The sequence below is a fragment of the Sorex araneus genome, chromosome 3, assembly GCF_027595985.1.
Source record: "Sorex araneus isolate mSorAra2 chromosome 3, mSorAra2.pri, whole genome shotgun sequence".
Classification (NCBI taxonomy): Eukaryota; Metazoa; Chordata; class Mammalia; order Eulipotyphla; family Soricidae; genus Sorex; species Sorex araneus.
The window spans coordinates 118219651-118239667 of NC_073304.1; the positions used below are offsets into that span (position 1 = coordinate 118219651).

General features: G+C 43.0%; 1 protein-coding gene and 1 non-coding gene across 2 annotated transcripts in view; one reads left to right on the forward strand and one right to left on the reverse strand.

Annotated features, from left to right (window-relative positions):
• OIT3 (oncoprotein induced transcript 3) overlaps positions 1 to 19125 on the reverse strand; it is a 33850-nt gene extending 14725 nt beyond the window's left edge. The window contains exons 1-4 of the mRNA XM_004615471.1: positions 19065 to 19125; positions 12980 to 13354; positions 11973 to 12083; positions 6462 to 6584 (exon numbers count right to left, since the gene is read on the reverse strand). Coding sequence (XP_004615528.1) covers positions 6462 to 6584; positions 11973 to 12083; positions 12980 to 13354; positions 19065 to 19125 — 670 coding nt within the window. The remainder of the gene's footprint in view (positions 1 to 6461; positions 6585 to 11972; positions 12084 to 12979; positions 13355 to 19064) is intronic.
• On the forward strand, positions 4373 to 4478 carry LOC129403831 (U6 spliceosomal RNA). Its single transcript, XR_008629491.1, has one exon. It is a non-coding gene; the product is annotated as a U6 spliceosomal RNA (small nuclear RNA).
• Positions 19126 to 20017: the final 892 nt, after the last annotated feature.

The following is a 20017-nucleotide window of genomic DNA, read 5'->3' on the forward strand; positions in this document are numbered from 1 at the left end:
GTTTTATTGGCACACATTCATTATTGCTAAATGGTGCTTTCTCAATACAAGGGCAGAGTTGAGTAGTTTTGATAGTTCCTTTTGGTTTATAAATCCTAAAACATCTACTATTTGTCCTATGTAGAAAAAGATAAATACTTTCGTTTGGTTTTGAATGCTTAAAATGATATGAAGCAGCATAGAAGAAAATGTAAAAAGACTTTATAACAGGTAAACATCTTATAAATTACTTTTTTAGTGAGTTAATTTATCTGGTTAATTTATCTATTTCAGCATTTGCAAAGTGAAGGTATTGGGCTAAATGTTTACTTAAGATATGTCCAGATCTATAACTGTGAAACACAGGTGAATACAATAACTAAGTTAGCTTAAAGAATTTAAGTCTCTTAAAGGGATATATTAAAATATTTAGAATGTACATAATTGACAAGTAGGATTGTGGGTCATTTTAATGATATCCCTTTTACTTTGCTATGTTTTAGCCTATGAAAACATATTTTAATAACAACAAATTAATAAAAGTAACTTAAAAATTTAAATATATTTAAGGTAAAATTCACCAAAAAACTAAAGAAACATTTTGGATCACAGTAAAACTTAAGGGTTGCAAATACAAATATCAATCCTAATGTGTATCTCATATGAAAATTTTGTCTTTGGCTAATGTATTTTTAGTTATGAGTATTAGGTTTTAAAATTATATGAGGATTAACTGTAAAAATTCCAATAAAATGCTCAGGAGTAATTACAAATGTTCCATAGGGAACATTTCTTGAATATTCAAATATGCAAAGATAACTACATAAAATAATTAAGATTTAAGGAGGACTCAGAACATTGCCCATTTCAATAAACTTTAAAGAACATTTAGTCTTGTCATGAGGGATTGTAGTTTAATATTCTAGGTAGTGGTACCCGAGTTAACTTTATAGCGTGGCATAAATTGTGTAGACTAGCTATAATTTGGCCTTCTGGGGAAGTATTTATTTTGGATATAACTAGAAAAAATAAAATCTCATAAGCAGTTTTATAGATCTATTATGCCATGTAGTCAATTATTCTGTGGGGGAAAATCATATGTCTTCTATAAATAATAACGACGAAGGCCTGCGGGATGACTCACTGGTGAAAGGGGCGTGGCCCTGAAGCATGAGGCCATGAGTTTAATCCCTGGTGCTGCCCTCATGCATTGAGAACGGGCCTCCACTGCACTGTTGGGACCCTCTGTACTTCGGCATTAGGTAATCTCTGGAGCACTGCAGCCAGCTCTGCAAGTACCACAACTATAAGCATGTAACCCTGGTGAGCCTGGGAACATGACCTCAGGCCAGAGTGATAGCACAGCTGGTAGGGCGTTTGCCTTGCATGCGGCCAACTGGGTTCAATCCCCAGCATCCCATCTGGTCCCTTGAGCACCGCCAGGAGTAATTCCTGAGTGCAGAGCCAGAAGTAACCCCTGAGCATCGCTGGGTGTGACCCAAAAAGCAAAAAAAAAAAAAAAAGTGCATGATCTCTTGGTGAGCATTCATGATAGCACCACAACGAAGAATGTGAGGCCTCCCACCAGCCCTGGGATTGTGCAAACACCAAGGCACCACAGCCAAATGCGCAAACACCACAGCCATGTCTACAGCAGCAACGAAGGAAAAAATAGAAACAATGAAATCTTTCATTTCTTCATGTTATCCACAAAAACCTGCAGCTGCCTGTGGCATGAGATTCAAACTTACTAAATGAAAGTGACGATCAAATGGGGTTCATTCCAGGGATGCAAGGATAGCTCAACACTGCAAATCCATTAACATCAGCACAAATACAGAAATTAAACTCACAGGATTACATTCCTACATGCAGAGAATGCTTTTTGACAACATAAAATGGGTATAGAAGGAACATATTTCAAAGTCAAGTATGACAAAACCCTAACATTCTAATGGCAAAAAATGAAAGCCTTTCTTCTAAGATCAGGCACAAGACAGATTTTTACTCTCATTACTATTACTCAACAAAGTATTGAAAGTCCTAGTCCTAGCCATAGTTTAGGTAAAAAAAAGTAATTACAGGAATCCAAGGGCTGGAGCGATAGCACAGCGGGTAGGGCGTTTGCCTTGCACGAGGCCAACCAGGGTTCGAATCCTAGCATCTCATATGGTCCCCTGAGCACCGCCAGGGGTGATTTCTGAGTGCATGAGCCAGGAGTGACCCCTGTGCATCACCGGGTGTGACCCAAAAAGCAAAAAAAAAAAATACAGGAATCCAAATTGGAAAAGAAAATATAAAGCCACAGCTCTTTACAAATGCATGCCAGTATACACATAAAACCCAAAAGACGCCATGCCAATGGTTCAACTCCACTGCTTCATGGCTAATCTCTGCAGAGATGCCAACCAATGAAAATTCCAGGTACATGAATTTAAGGCTGAAACTCTGGGGTCTCGTCAGAGTGAGGAAGAACAGAGAGTTGTCCCAGATCTATAGGCCCCCATAGAGCCTGGAGCGTGTATGGCTGTCCAACAGCTCCAAATATATCATGATACTGACTGACCAGTAGGATCATATCAATAATGCTGGGAAAACAGCATGTAAATCAACTAAGCTCAATAAATAATAACACAGAAGGCTCAACTAGCAACAAACAGCATTGTAAACCCTCAGACAAGGACTTAACAACCCTGGGTGAGACATGATGGTTTTCAGAAATTTTCTTGTATTGAAGTATTTTTTGAAAATTCCATTATCCATTTAGTTTTAATAAGCAATATAAAATAAACTATTTGATGCCTGCTAAGGAGTCCAGCTTGGGGGTAGGGGTGTGTAGGTGCGAAACTAGGGACAATGGTGGAGGGAAGGTCACGTTTGTGGTGGGCTTGGTATTGGAACATTTAATGCCTGTAACAACTATGTAAACCTCGGTGTTTAAAGTTTAAAAAACTCAAAAGATATCACTAAAATGTTATTAGAAGTAATAAACCAACGGTAAGGTGACACGTTATAATAAAATATAAAAATCTGTTCCACTTAGATAAGCAAGTTATGAACCAGAAGAGAAAAATAATCACATATAGAATTGCATCTACAAGGATTAAGTAACCAGAAATAAGCCTAGAGGTGAAAGACCTATTATTGAAAATCATAAATCCTTATTAGAAGGGATAAAAAGATATTACAAGGAAAGAGTAAAATAACACACGCTCGTGTATTGGGAGGATAAACACAATCATAATGACTATTGTGCTCAAAACATTATGTAGATTCATGTAATCCCTATTAAAATCCCAGTAAATTCTTTGTGTGTTGGGGTGGGGGAACACACCAGCAGTCAGAGAGCACTTCTGGTGGGGCTTGGGGACCATATGCAGTGCCAGGATTTGAACTTGGCCATGTGCAAGGCAAGTGTCTTAAACCCTATACTATTTCTCCACCCCCATATCCCAATAAATTCTTGAAATTAAAATTTTTACAGAACCACAAAAGATCCCGAATGCTCAAAGTAATCTGGTTCAAAGAAGAGGCAACTTTAAATGCTAAAGCTGTTGTAGGCTAAACTGTTTGGCATTAGAGTGAAAATACACAGATTAATGAAATTGAATTAGAGCCTGGCATTAAATCTTCACACATGTGAATAGTTAACTTATGATAAAGAAGCCCAAGAGCATAAAATGCAGAAATGAAAATCTAATAACTGGTACTGGGAAAACTATGTCCATGAAAAAGAAACAGGAGAGAAAAATAATCACATTTATAATGCATCTAAAATGATTAATTGCCCAGAAATAAGCCTAAAGGCGGTGGAAAACCTATATATTAAAAATCAGTACACCAGCGCACTACTTTTGGTTCCAGAAACTGCTTGCAGACTTTCTACCAGACTATCAACTAAGCCAGAGCCCCACGCCAGCTGATGATGGGAAATAACCATCTTTTTTGGTTTTTTTTCCCTTTGTCAGGCAGCATGGTGATTACTAAACAGGCGTGAACTCGGTGGCGCGGGACGAGGGGGGAAAAAAGATAGAAAAGTTATGTAACAAACAGCGGGACTTAATATCTCTACATTCTCAGCAATGGAGAACTACCAAATGCTTCCTTGACAGTAGGACTGTCTTTTTCTTTTTGGAGGGAAAGCCCAGCAACAATAGCGAGTTATGTGTTGAAACATAGAATGTAACCAAGATAAAGTGTAAACGAAGTGAAACTTATCACTTACAAGGGCGGGGACTGGGGGGCGGGAGGGGGCGGGAGGTATACTGGGGTGGTTGGTGATGGAATAGGGGCACTGGTGAAGGGAAGGGTGTTTGAGTATTGTATAACTGACATAATCCTGAGAACTATGTAACCCTCCACATGGTGATTCAATAAAATTTAAAAAAAATCAGTGCTTGCTTCAGCAGCACATATACTAAATTGGAATGATACAGAGAAGATTAGTATGGGCCCTGCGCAAGGATGACATGCAAATTCGTGAAGCGTTCCATATTTTTAAAGATGAAGTCATGAAATTTGTATATAAGTGGTTCTACATGGAAAGTATCATGTTAAATGAAATGAGTCAGAAAGAGAGGGACAGACATAGAAAGATTGCACTCATCTGTGGAATATAAATAACATAGTGGGAGACTAACACCCAAGAGTTGTAGAGATAAGGATTAGGAGGTCTGCTCCACAGTTTGGAAACTGGCCTCACATGCTAGGGGAAAAGGCAGCTCAGATAGAGAAGGGAACACCAAGTAGAGGATGTCGGTAGTACCCATTCGGGTAGGAAGATACGAGCTGAAAGTAGACTATGGACCGAACATAATAGCCACTCAATACCTCTATTGCAAACTACAACACCCAAAAGGAGAGAGAACAAAGGGGAATGCCCTGCCACAGAGGCAGGGTGGGATGGTGGGGTATGGGGTGTGGGTGGTGAGAGGGATACTGGGATCATTGGTGGAGGAGAATGGGCACTGGTGGAGGGATGGGTAAATGATCACTGTATGAGTAAAACGCAAACACAAAAGTTCATAAGTTTGTAACTGTACATCACAGTGATTCTCTAATAAAAAATGTAAAATAAAATAAAATAAGATAAAAAAGAAAATCATAAGTCCCTGTTAGAAGGGATGATTTATCTCACAACATACTCAGGGTTTTTACTCTGATGGCAAGGAAACAAAAACAAAACAATAAGATAAATAGGATTATATTAAATGTAAAAAGCTTTTGCACAGTGAGGAGAAATTAGCATTAAAATGAAATGACATTCTACCGACTAGGAGAAAAGAGTTTCACTGTACATCTGTCAAAGGACACATATCCAAGATACATAAGAAACTCACAACATTAGTCAACAGGAAAAAAAATAACCCACCCTAACACCATTCATGGTCAGAGCAACACTACAGGGGTTAAGGCACTTGTTTTGCAAGCAGCAACTACAACGACAAAATCATTTTGCTTATCTCCTCGAAATACAGCACAGCTCTATCAAATGCAAAGCAGATGAGGGAAACAGCTTGGATCCAAGAAAGAGATTCTCCAGCTTTGGAGAAGGTAAGACTTACCTAATGAAACCTGGTCAAAGTACAAAGTCTCTGGCCCAGGGCCTGCGGGAGAGCCGCCCTGGAAGGAAAGCCCCAATGCTGGAGATGGTGGCATTCAACCGTTTACACTTGGAAGTTGGCACATGCCTACACGCCAGTCCCAGGAAGGGCAGTTAAGCACCACCATGTGAAGGCCTTTGTTCAGCTGCCTGCTGTGGTCCTGGCTCTCTGCTGCACAGTTGTCACCACGAAGTTACTTAAAAATGCACACCTGGGCAGGAACTTCAGCCCACTCAGCCAAAACCCACCTTTTAAACAGAACCCCAGGGTATCCGTGGGCACAGTTAGGTTTGAGAAACACAGAATAACTTCATTCTTTTAATTTCCTAAAAGGCAGAAATTTACTCGCTGGCAAAATGGACAAATTCTGTCTGCAATATGAATCCATCCTCCATGATGGTGAACCCCTTTTGTCACTTTATTTTGTGAATTTTTTTGGTGGGGGGCACACAGCAGTTCAGGCCTTACTCCTGGCTCTGTGCCCAGGGATTGCTCTTGGCGGGGCTCAGGATGCCAGGGATCAAATCCAGATGGGCTGCTTGCAAGGCAAGTGCCTTCCCCACTGTACTATCACTCTTTTGTCGTTTCTGATACAGCTAAACTCTTCGTCTCTTTTTTTCATTTTGTTTTTGAACCACACCCGGTGATGCTCAGAGTTACTCCTGGCTCTGCTCTCAGGAATCAGTCCTGGTAGTGCTTGCAGGACCATATGGGATGCCGGGGATCTAACCCATGTTGGCTACATGCGAGACAAATGTCCACCTCTCCGCTGTACTACCACAGGTCCCTCTTAGCCTCTCTTATGGGTGGGTGAAAAGTGTTAGGAAGGTCAAAGATTAAGCCAAGGGCCCCGCGCCAGCTGGAGTGGAATCCTCTCACCTTCACAAGTCTTGCCGTCACTTCTCAGCACACGGCCAACCCCACAGGCACAGCGATATGAGTTCTTGAGGTTCACACAGATCTCACTGCAACCACCGTTGTTTTGTTCACACTCATTTTCATCTGTCGATGAGAAACCAGATGTTTGAATCCTGCTGGGCGATGACACCCTTTCCCAAGCCCCTTAGCGGAATCTCCACTTCTTTTGAGATTCTCTGGTCATGCTCAGAGCCTGTGAGCGGCTCAACTATGTACTTCCCGGGCAGCGCAATGCGGGAAGGACTGAAGGGACCAGATGGAAAATGAAGTTTCTGGGGCACACCTGTGGTGCTGGGGCCCGTGGGCTCTGCTCTGGGGTCATTATACATGCTTCTGGAACGGGGCTGTGATTAGCTCTCATTCGTACTAGCTCTCTCAGCTGTGCCTTCAGTCTGTGCTTCTCAGAGACACTAATCTCGTTCACTCTATTTTTCATATCTACAAGTTCTGTGTGCATACTTTTTGGTTTTCAAGTCTGATTTATCTTTTTACAAACTTCTTTTCTCTTTCTTGACATCCTTTTTTTTTTAATCTCAAGAATTGAAAAACTGGGCTGGAGCAATAGCACAGTAGGTAGGGCATTTGCCTTGCATGTGGCCAACCTGGGTTCCATTCCCAGCATCGCATATGGTCCCCCAAGCACCACCAGAAGTAATTCCTGAGTGCAGAGCCAGGAGTAGTCCCTGTGCAGGGTGTGACTCAAAAAGCAAAACAAACAAACAAAAAATTAAAAAACTTCCTTGTAGTATTGATTTCCCCCGCACTATTCTGCTCTCTTCAGTTCAGACACTCCTGTTATCCTGCCAACTCTCTCAACCGTGAATCACTTCTGAGTGTGGAGCATTTTATACCAAGTTGTTTTCTATGGACATTGTTTTTTTCTGTGGAACTGCTCCTTACCCTGCTTGTGGGAGTTTGTGGAACCCAGTGTAGGGTCTTCAAAGGCCCTGTCAGGCTCAGCTAATGCTTCAGCAGTCTGGGCCTAATTGTAAGTCAATTTTTCAGCTTCAACTGTGGGAAAAGTTCAACCTTAGCTGACAGGGAGGGACTTAGCCCTTCATTTCTAAGGTTTTTCTCTCTCCTAGGGCCTGGCCAAGAGACCTCTTCCTGTATCCTGGGACCCCGAGGAAAGCTGTGGTGGGGTGTGTTCTCATGGTGGGGTGTGGTCTCATGGTAGGGTGTGTTCTCGTGGTGGGGTGTGGTCTCATGGTAGGGTGTGTTCTCGTGGTGGGGTGTGGTATCATGGTAGGGTGTGTTCTCGTGGTGGGGTGTGGTCTCATGGTAGGGTGTAGTCTCACGGTGGGGTGTGATCTTGTGGTGGGGTGTGTTCTCATGGTAGGTGTGATCTCATGGTGGGTGTGATCTCATGGTGGGGTGTGTTTTCTGGGATCCTGGATAGCTTTCTGTTCCTACTCATCTCCAGGCTTCTGATCAGCCTGATGCGAGTGTGATCTGGTTGCCCACATAGATGCTGTGAGGAGGTCATGATGAATTCTGTCTCCCTTTGTTTATGGAAATAAAGGTTTTCATGTGATGCCAGTTGGGCTATTAGGATGGCAAGAATCCATGTCTAAAAAGGTTAGCAATTGGGGCTGGAGTGGTAGTCCATCAGGTAGGGTGTTTGCCTTGCAGACCAGGTTCGATTCCCAGCATCCCATATGGTCCCCCAGCACTGCCAGGAGTAATTCCTGAGTGCAGAGCCAGGAGTAACCCCCTGAGCATCACTGACCCAAAAACCAAAAACCAAAAATAAATAAATAAACAAATAAAAAGGTTAGCAATCACTGCTTAAGGACAGTACTTAAAACATATTTTTAAGGGTGTCAGGGATGTAACTCAGTGGTGGAACACTATGTGAGGTCCTAGGTACAATCCCTGGCATTACTGGGGTGGGTGAGGGAAGATTTTTAAGGGCAGTTGTTTCTGTTATGACAGAGTATGTCACATAAGAAAGTATCAGAGAGGGCCAGAGCGATAGTACAGTGGGTAAGGCATTTTCCTTGCATGTGGCTGACCCGGGTTTGAGTCCCAGCACCCCATATGGTCCCAGAGCACTGCCAGGAGTGATTCCTGAGTGTAAAGCTAGGAGTTAACCCTGAACATAGACCATCTTTAATTAAAAATAATTAAAGTATCAGATATTTCTGCAATGTAAGTTCCTGTGCTGTATTTAAAGTCCAGTTTGATTTAAGTCTGTATTTTAACAGATCTTTAGGAACTCACTGGAGAAAGAGATGCTGTGGCCTTTAAAAAGTATATGACAATAATAGCTGGGAATGACGATACTGGACAAGATCTGAGGGTTAAAAGTAGGGGCTGGAGCAATAGCACAGCGGGTAGGGCGTTTGCCTTGCACTCGGCCGACCCGGGTTTGATTCCCAGCATCCCATATGGTCCCCTGAGCACCGCCAGGAGTAATTCCTGAGTGCATGAGCCAGGAGTAACCCCTGTGCATCGCCGGGTGTGACCCAAAAAGCAAAAAAAAAAAAAAAAGTAGGTAAGGAATATGCTTTTATCCTTTTAGCATCAACATTGCAAACCACAATGGCCAAAAGGAAAGAGAGAGAGAGAGAGAGAGAGAGAGAAATAGAGAGAGAGAGAGAGAGAGAGAGGGAGAGAGAGAGGAAAAACACTTGACATAGTGGAGGGGGTGAGGGTAGAGGATGATGGGAGGGAACCTGGGGACACTGGTGCTGGGAACTGTGCACTGGTGGAGGGATGGGTGTTGGAACACTGTATGACTGAAACCCAATCATGAACAGCTTTGATAGATAGCTAGAACAGGTCTATCTCACAGTGATTCACTGTATCACTGTCATCCCATTGTTCGTCAATTTACTCAAGCGGGCACCAGTATCGTCTCTATTACACTCAGCCCAATGATTCAATTAAAAAAAAAAGTATTCAATAGTAAAACTTTCACAAACTAGGCATTTATAAGAGCAGCCCCTCAGAAGAACAATGACCACAGAAGATGACTTGTCATAAAATACCCTGTAAGGAAATGACTCACTTTCAAGAGAGAGCTGGCAAGACAACTCACAGGCGGCATTGACTTGGATATATCAGAATCATGCAGAAAAAATCAATAAAATGAAGATTTAAAAAAGTTACTCGAGAAAAGAAAAAATGCTTAAGATCAAAGATGTGTGTGAAAAAGCAGAAGTGGAACTAAAAACAAGCAAGCAAACAGAGAGAACTTGTAGATTTTAAAACAGAGGAAGATCAGAGCCCCGGCCAGGAAGCAATGGTTAGCGCCTTCCAGACTGTGGGCACAGCAGAGCCGGGCCCAGTTTCCAAGCTCTGACACTTACCTCAGCACTGATTTTTTTCATGTGTGGGAGAAATCCACTTTTGCTTATTTAAGCCATTGCTATTTGAGTGTTTATTGTTATTTATAGCCTAGTTATGCTCTAGCAATTCCAATTTTATGGGCAAAAACTAGAGAAACTATCACACAAGGGGTAATTTATCATTTTAATGTTAATTTTAAGAGCACACAAAATAATTCTATCTATTGTTATGGGTACATCCCCAGACAATAAAACATAAACAGGGGCGGGGAGAACACACAGTAATCAAAACAGTAATTACCTCTAGAGAGTGAGCAACTGCCTGATGTGGAAGGAGATGACTTTACTTATATCTGTGAATTTTTATTGAAGAGGGAAAGTGGTAGTCTTAAGTCTAGGCACTTGAGTTTATCTGTTACAATATTTCCTATACTCTTCTCTCTGCTTGAAAAGTACACAATTAACAGTTACTAATTAGATAACTAGCCTTTCATTGTTGCCTTGGGGCTACACCAGATGCTGAGGGACTGTCCTGGCTCTGTGCTCAGGAGTGCCCCCTGGTGGTACTCAGGGACAACATGTGGTGGATGTTGGGTATTCTAAGTGGGATCAGCTGTACGCAAATTAACCCCTTAACCCCTGCACTATCTCTTGGGACCCAACATAGCTTTTTTTTTTTTAAGACAAACAAACAAACAAACAAACCCAATCAAACAAACAACCCCCCCCCAAAAAAAAACCTTAAAGGAAAATTGACATATGGCACCTAAGAGCAAACTTTGCCTCTAATCTCAGAGAACTAGTGATCTCCCTGTGAACACCAGTCACACCTCAGGTAGGAGAGGAGGGATTTCCGTATCACAGATGTGCAAGATATCCAAGTTTTTTAGTTTGTTTTGGGGGACAAACCCAGTGGTGCTCAAGGATTACTCTTGGCTCTGTGCTCAGGAATCACTCCTGGTGGAGCTTGGGGACCATACACGGGGTGGCAGGTAAGAGGGTTGTGGGGTGGGGTAGTTTGGGGGTGGGTGGGAGGAGCTTAAACCTTATGCAAGGCTAGTGACTTATCTCCTGTACTACCTCTCCAGCCCCCCAGGTAAACTGTTAAGCAAGATACATGGACGGTGCAAACAATAAACAAGCTTTGAGGTAAAGGGGGGCAATAATACTTAGCTTTGCATTTTTATATCTGACTGAGAAAACTCTGGAAGCACAAAAAGAAAATAATGCAAGAGTTTTCTTGGGACATAGGTAGGAAAGAAGGAGCAAACAGGGAAAAGAAAGTGAGGCAGTCATCAAATTTACTGTTCGTAATGCAAATTGTCCAACACTTTGTCAGTTTTCTTAATAACAGAATCCTTTCAGTTTTCATTAAAATAAAAAAAAATAAACATTAAAAATCCAAGGGCCTCACACATGTGAGGCATGTAGATTGTCATTGAGCCACATCCCCATGTATCAAGTTTAAATGAAGATTCATTAGCACTGTAGCACTGTCGTCCTATTCATCGATTTGCTCGAGTGGGCACCAGTAACGTCTCCATTGTGAGACTTGATGTTACTGTTTTTGGCATATCGAATATGTCACGGGTAGCTTGCCAGGCTCTGCCATGTGGGCGAGATACTCTCAGTAGCTTGCTGGGCTCTCCGAGAGGGGTGGAGGAATCAAACCTGGGTCGGCCGCGTGCAAGGCAAATGCCCTACCCGCTGTGCTATAATTCAGTTTTTCAGTCCTTCTAGCCCTGTTCCAAGAACTGCAGGAGGCCAGGTGATAGTACAGCAGGTAGGGCATTTGCCTTGCACATGGCTGACCTGGGTTCGATCCCCAGTATCCTATATGGTCCCCAAGAACTGCCAGGAGTAGTTCCTGAGTGCAGAGCCAGGAGTAAGTCCTGAGCACACTGCTGGTATGACCCAAAAGCCAAGCAAACAACAAAAAAACAAGAGCTGCTTCCCCCCACAAGACAAGAGGCTACTCATTGGGCAGCCTGATTCCAGACTGTCCCTAAGCAGTTGATAGCATTTGGTCTGATGCTTTCCTTATGAATGACAGGGACAAACACCATTCCAAGGGTTCGAGACACCAGTGGGAAAACAATGGGGCTTGGAGTCCAGGAAGAGATTTTGATTTGTCCCGTGACCTTCCCAGACTACGTGTACTTCAAGGTGAGCTGCTTACCCAGACACGTCTGCCGGTCGGGGCCCAGCACGGTTCCTGGCGCGCATGTGCACTCGCTGGCCTCCAGACAGCCACCACCCGGGCAGTCCTCATCACAGATGTCATAAAAGTCTGCAGAAGAACCAAGACGTCCTCAGGGCCAGAGGACACTTCCACGCAAGAGAAATTCTCATCAGTTCTATCATGGGGAATGGGATCCGAGCCAACACCAACAATTCTCTGTTGGCAGGGATTTTATAGGACACATTCTGCTTGGCACAGCTCCTTTCAATGAGATCGAGCGTTCTCAAGCCCAGGCCCACAGGCCCTTACAGGATCAGAAATTTTCTGCCAGTCTAGAACCTCGGGGATCAGAAGCTGTACACTGGATAAGTGTTATGTTCTGCCTTTCTGTGGACACAGGATCCAACAAGATTATTCATTCTGAAACTCATTTTTAGGAAGGCAAAAGATTTATATGATTGGAAGAGAAGGCAAAGTATCAGAAATTCATTTCAAAGAATTGCAGATATCAAATACCTTCTTCCCTTTACATACCATAAAAAAATCATTGGACACTCAGTACAATGCTACATCTGTAGGCCTTGTATATATCTTGGAAGGGGGTTTTCCAGCCCCCCCAAAAGTTGGAAATATACCATTTGGATACAGTAAATTCAATATTAAGTTTTCTAATATTTTATTTGGGTAGCATAAAGATAGCCCTGTGATTAGGGTCATTCCTTGGGGGGAAAAAGGGGACTGAGTGGTCCCAGGGATGGGACCCAGGCCTCCAGCCTGCAAAGTATGCTCTCCAATCCCCAACCACTGAACCATCTCTCTGGCCCCCTACTAAATCTCTTTCTGAACTCTACAACCAGATCTCAGAAATTGCATCTGGTTGGTTTGGAATCAGTTACCCAGAATTTCAAGATCCTGCTGCTGTAACTGAATCTGGCCAGGTCCTTTCCACTGTGACTGCGCTGAGACCTTGGGCTGAGGGAAATGGGCACAGGTGAGGTACTCACGACCACAGTAGACGTGAAAGCAGACACTGGGCTTGGTGAGACGGTACACATAGTAGCCCCCGAGGCAAGCCTTGACCTCCACTGTGGTGTTCCAGAGACAGCAGTTCCCGTTGAAGCTCGCACACGCCTGGCGCTGCACGATCCCTTCCCCTTCCCGGGGGTGGCTGCCATTGAGCCACATGGGGGCGTGGGTTCCACAGTGGTTTTCTGGTATGCAGAAGGTGGGCATGGCATCTCCTGCCATGCCGGTGAAGCGGTACCATTCCCCGTCCACATGATTGTCACACAGTGGTGGGCCTTGAGATTCATCTAACTGGTGGTCAGTGTTTCTCCAGGGCTCAGTCAGACTGATGTAAGCAGTGCAAGGATCGAGGGCTGGGAATGAAAGCGACATCTCATGGTTTCCTTTCTTGGGCTCACAGATTTGATTTGGGGATTCAAAAGAAAGAAGTTATCTGGAGTGATAGTATAACAGGTAAGCTGGAGTGATAGTATAGCAGGTAAGGTGTTTGCCTTGCACGCAACCAACCTGGGTTCAATCCCTAGCATCTCATACGGTCCCCTGAGCATAACCAGCAGTGATCCCTGAGTGCAGAGCCAGAAGTAAGAAGAGCTAAACACCACTGTATGTGTCCAATATGGAAAAAAATGTATTAAAAAATAAAGAAGTTATCTAAATCCCTCCAAAGAGCTGCTTAATATAATTTGGGTTGACAAATATATGCCATAAATGTGTTCTAGAAAATTATTCCAAATCTAGTTAAGGTTTAGTGTTGGCATTACACTCAACCTGTTAGCTATAGTAATCATTGTCACTGTATCACTGTCATCCCATTGTTCATCGATTTACTCGAGTGGGCGCCAGTAACGTATCCATTCATTCCAGCCCTGAGATTTTAGCGCCTCTCCTTACTCATTTTTCCCAATAATTGGAGGCACTTTTCAGGGTCAGGGGAATGAGACTGTTATTATTACTGTATTTGGCATATCGAATACATCACGGGGAGCTTGGCAGGCTCTTCCATGTGAGCAGGATACTCTCGGTAGCTTGCCAGGCTCTTTGAAATACACACACACATGCACGCACACACACACACACACATATCTATATATATATATCCTTTTATGGTCCAGGAGGGCTGGAGTGATAGCACAGCGGTTGGGTGTTCGCCTTTCACGCGGCCAACCTGTGTTCGATTCCTCCGCCCCTCTCGGAGAGCCTGGCAAGCTACTGAGAGTATGGAGCCCGCACGGCAGAACCTGGCAAGCTACCCGTGCGTATTGGATATGCCAAAAACAGTAACAATAAGTCTCACAATGAGAGATGTTAGTGGTGCCTGCTCGAACAAATTGATGAGCAACGGGATGACAGTGACAGTGACAGTGATGGTCCAGGAATATGTTCACTCATGCGTGAGGTTTGGCCCGAGCGTGTGGAAAGTGGCCTGAAGTGTGGCGGCAGTTGGGACCCAGCCCCGGCAGCCGACCTCCACTACCCAACCGCTGCCACGCTCCAGGCCACTTTCCACACACTCGGGCAGAGCCTCACACATGAGCGAAGTCCCACGAAACCCAGGTAATGTGGAACTTTGTGATCTTGGACTCTGGGCTCAACTGGACCTGGAGCAGATATCCTCTGCCTGCTTCCCCCAATCTCCAGTGACCCAGGAGTCACACCCATAAACCACCTCCTGCCAGTGCCAGATAATCTCATCAGCCACCCTCCAGAACTCATGGCTGCTTCTCCCAGAGGGAGCATAAAATGAGGCCCCCATAACCATGCCACCAGACTCCGCGCCAGGGGTGCCCCAGAGTGGTCGGGTGAGAGTCCTCCCCGCCGCAAGGGACCCAGCTATAGTAATCATTTGAGAAAATGAACACATGGCAGTAAGGAGCTCAGAAGGTTCTGGTCAGAGCCCTGTGCTGGTTAGACTAAGTACTTTGTGGGCGGGGTAGACTCTGCAGCTATGGGTTTTTGTTTGTTTTGTTTGGGGTTTTTGTTTGTTTTGTTTTGGGATTTTGTTTGTTTTGGAGCCACACTTGATGGTGCTCCAGGCTTACTCCTGGCTCTGCAAACAGAAATCAAGCTTGGCAAGCTTGGGAGATCATTTGTGGTGCCAAGAATTGAACTCCAGGTCAGCCAAATGCAAGACAAGTGCTCCACCCACTGTATTATCTCTCTGCCCCTGCAGGCTATATTTTATAAGAGTAATAAAAGAGTAACTAAAGGTGATAAAAGTAGTAGACAAATTGGGTCTATTGGACATTGACTGGACTTAGAAGGGACTCTCAGAATTATTCAATGGGCAAGAAGCTGAGAGCTGTAGTTTCAAGGGGGGAAAAAGACCAAAGAATATCAGTTTTCAAAATTCTGGAAGAGATTTGGGAAAGAGGAATTAAGAATTACATTTCAAATGCAAGAACTTGTTATGGGGAAATACATTTCAGTTCAGCTATCCTATAATGTCCGGAAACTTTCAAAAACCATTTGTGCGGTCATTTGTAAGCAAAATCAGGTGGAATTTTATTAGTGGAAAGTTTGACGTGATAATGAATGTGGAAAGCTCATTCCACTGAAAAGAAAGAGGCCTTGGACAACAGCTTTAAAATAGATTGTACAAGAGGTTATCTAAGTTATTTCTAAAGTAAACTGTGGTACATATTGCATCAGCTTATTGAAAACATAATGATCTTTGTGTATTCATGACTAGCCATGGCACTGCTATCTCAAACAGGGGCAAAGTTTCTTTAACTTTCTTTTTTAGTGTATTAATTATGTGGCTAAACATCTCATCAAAAACACTTCATGATTAAAGATACCAATGTTCCCACCATTTTGAGAGAGAGAGAGAAATAAGAAAAGTGCCTGGTAGAGAAAGGAGCTGGCAGGTGGGTGATGGTGTTGGCAGGAGGGAAACTGGGGTCATTGATGGTGGGAAATGTACACTGGCTAATGTACACAGGTGTTGGACACTGTATGACTGAAACTCAATCATGGACAACTCTGTAACTGTATCTCACAGTGACTCAAGAAAAAATGTTCCCAACATTTAATTTCTTCTCTCAACTTAAGTGAAACACTAGATTACATAAGCAAAATGTCCTTATATAGAGTCTATAAAACCAAGACCATATAGAAAGAAGCACTGGACAGAGAGTATTTTCCTTTTTTTTTCTTTTTGAGTTTATATTTTTGTGTGGTTTGAATATATTCTGCAAAGCAGAGTTGCTGGATTATATAGCAGTTCTATTTTCTTTTTTTGAGAGTATTTTCCTTTTTAATATATTTGGGGCTGACTTATTGACTTGTAGCTCTGAAGGAAAGGAAGTTCAATTTTAATAAATACTGCACAAAACAAGTCTCCCAATGGAGACGTTACTGGTGCCCGCTCGAGCAAATCGATGAACAGCGGAAGACAATGCTACAGTGCTACTGCACAAAAATGAAATGTGGATGGGCAAAGATAAAAAAGTCTACATTCTTATATCTATAGAACATCTTATCTTTTTCCATCCTACATTCCAGACTCAGGTTTAAACTTCAATCAGCTCACAGGGGTGGGCATATCCTTCTGCTCATGGCACCAATGAGAATATGTCAGCTCAGGGATTAGGTAGGCAATTGCATTATTTCTGGAAACCAGTATTTGAAGAGTTGCACGTGGCAGGAGCAACTTTCCCCTTTAAAATGTCCTTGAGATTTCATAACTGAGCCTTCGACCAGTTTGAAGTCCCTCCAAGGGCAGAAATGGCCTCATATAGACTCTGCTCCTCAGGATGGAAAAAGCCCTTCATCTGCTCTCTCAGCTCCAGCTCTTGCAGGAAGCAAGATTTCCAAGGCGAGTTTACAGGTGATTATAAATTTGTAGAAATATTTGATTTATCCTTTTGGCTCTGATTTTATAAGTGAAATGGTTAAGTCGTCAACCTTTAATGGCTTTTACAGAAATTTTTAAACCTCCCTCAACAACAGTTTTATGATTTAGCAAGTCTTCTCTTAAATCTAGCACAGATTTTTTGGGTTATCTGTCAACACTGACTTCCTGCTCTGCATGAACAGGAGAAAATTTCTATCACTTTACTCCACCCCACCCCCAAGGCAGTAATTCACCCCTTTACTATTCTAGTCAAAGGAGTCAATCCCTCTTTTCCACTGTCACCTTGGACCTGGCATTTGACACGGCTTATACGGTGACGGTGACAGAAAAGCTGAGAAAGGTTAGTTTTCTTTTCTCCGTGACACTCAAATGGGAGAGCTCACAAGGACCAGGGAATCCTTGTCCAGCTCAATTCTGAGCTTCTGTCCCAGCCAGAGAACTCTTAAGCTTTTATGAGGACTCCTGACTGTGCTCATCCCCTCCTGGGTCCCCTGGCAGGTACCTCTGCCCCGCTCAGAGAAGTACCTCTGCCCGTGTCCCTGCACAGCCATCTGCCTTTGCAGGGTACAACTGATCTCTGAGCCACACTGGATCTGGGCATCTCTCCCTCCCTCCCCTCCCCTTCTCTCCTCTCCTTCCTTCTCTCCCTCCCTCCCTTCTCTCCCTCCCTCCTTCCCTCCCTCCCATCCTCCCTCCCTTCTACTTTGAAAGGGAGAGGTGAATGGGAGGGTAGAGACAGTAGGGAGGGAAAAAAAGGGAAATGGAAATTTGAGGGGAGGGTGACATTTGTTTAAGCAGCTCTTGATTAGTAACTTGCTGTAGATACAAGCTGTTTAAACTAAAGCCTATTTTTAAAAGGCTATTTTTAAAAAAATGAATAATTTTAGTAATAAGCACATTACTAACCTACACTCATAGTTTATTCAGAGTCCCTTAGCTTTTACCTCTGTGATTCTCTGTTCAAAGATCCTATCCAGGACATTTCATTTCACTTAGTTTTCATGTCTCAAAAGGTCTAAAGTCTATTTTAAATGTGTATCGATGATGGGTGCTAGAGCTTTATAAGCACGACCTGGAAACAGCCTGTGTCCAATGCCAGATGAATAGACAAAGGGGGATACAGACATAATTGAACACAGCTTATTCATGAAAAAAAGTTGAAATCCTGCCCTTGCTACAAACATGGATGGATCTGTAGAGGTTACACTAAATGAAGTTAACAAGGGAGAGATAAACACTGGATGATCTCACGCCTAAACGGTATGTGAAGAACCAACTCCAGGGGGTGGACAGTGACAGTACAGAGGCTTAGATTCAGAGTGGGGTTTCCAAGACCGGGCTGCGAGCCTCCTGCGGATGGGACAGAAGGATTCAGGTACTTTGGAATGGCCTGTCATTGTAATACTGTGCAATATAAATATACTAAAGTATATAAAAATTTACAATCTTGTAAAGTCAGTGTTACCCCAATAAAAACAGTTATTTATAAAAATAATTAAGTAAAGATGCTAGAGTAGGGCCTGAGGTCCCAAAGAAGCAGTACTGGATCAATGAGATACTGAGCAATTCAGAATGCTAAGAAGAATATTTCTCTCCATCTCCACTTCTCACCCTTTCTTCCACTGAGGACTTAAGTTCAACTGAAAAAGAAAAAAAAATTTTAGGAACTAAATTGGAAACTTTCCTTTGCCTTGTTGGCCAGTTTTTCTGCCAAGCTGAAGAGGGAGACAGTTTAATTTTTATTCAGTCTGTGCAAAAAGTCATATTTTCAGACAAGAAATTGGGTGCAGTCAGACCTGCCTGACATTGGGGATGGAAATTTCAGTTCCTTGTATTCATTTTAAAACAAACACAATTCAACTCTGTCAGTCCTCAACTCTAAAATGTATTATTATTGTTTTCGCCTTTAAAGTTGGAACTATAAAAGTGCCTGGAATACAAAAAGGTTAGAATTCCATTCGCACATACTCTTAACAGATTTTAGCTGGTAGAAATGTCAGACCCATGGAAATTTTGGTTGCCCGGGCAAGAGGCTAAGTAGGACACGAGGCAGAAATTCTTTAAAAATATATCTTTGTAGGTCATTTTTCTTACACTAGTCCAGAAACAGTATTTAAGATACTGGAATGTAGCTTAACAATCTGTATGTAATAGCAGACCCCTTCAAGAAGAAATGCATTGTGCCAAGTCCTTGGCACCAGACTCACCCATTGGGGACAAAGGTATGACCATGATGATGAGGCAGGTGAGAGGCAGAAACTGAGGCATCCTTCTGGCCAGCCACGAGAGCCAGACTGGTCCCCGTTTCCCTTTGTCTTCTTATTCCAGAAAACCTCTCGGTTCTTCTGGAGAAAACTTCTTGTGCTTTATCAGAGGAAAAGGCGCAGTAGGATAAGCTGTCCCCTGCTCCGGCCGTGACCCCAGAGAGGGTTGCCTCTCCCTGTCAACAGGCTATTTCACAAATAACACTCAGGCCCCAAACCTCAGCATCCATTATTCTCCCATTGTCCTCACTCAGAGCTCCCTGTAATGGGACTCCAGTATCTTATCAAGAAGGGAACTCTAACTCTAGCGGGGACATCCTTTACGTCAAATCTTGTTTGTGACTTCTAGGAACTGATTCCATGACGTTTCCTCCAGTGCTCCGCAGACTCAGGGCGGCTTGGAATACCGCCAGATATGGCTGCTGCTCATTGGGCAGGATCTTGGGGTCCGTAAGAGCATGAAAAGGAGCAGGAAGGTCAGGTGTGAACGGGGATTCTCTCTTGAAGCAAAAGTATAACGTTATCTTACTATGGGCTTTGGTCTTGAAATATCCTAAAGAAATTCCTACCATTTAAGTTGTGCTTTTGAAAACAAAAAATGTTCAAACCAAGTTAGGTAGTAGGAAATCTTTTATAGTGTTTTGCCTCACTTTATTTTAATTTTTAAAATTTTAGTTTTATTAAAAACACTGTGATTTACTAAGTTGTTTACTATAGTCATTTTAGATATTTAGTGTTCCAACACTCCCAGTGTGTCCCTCCCTCTACCAGTGTCCCCATTTTCCCTCCTATTCCCAACCTGCTCTTTTAGACACACAACACATTACTTCAGTTAATTCCAACAATACTTTAAGAAATGACAAATAGAATGATTAGAAAATATATCAGTAAGGGCC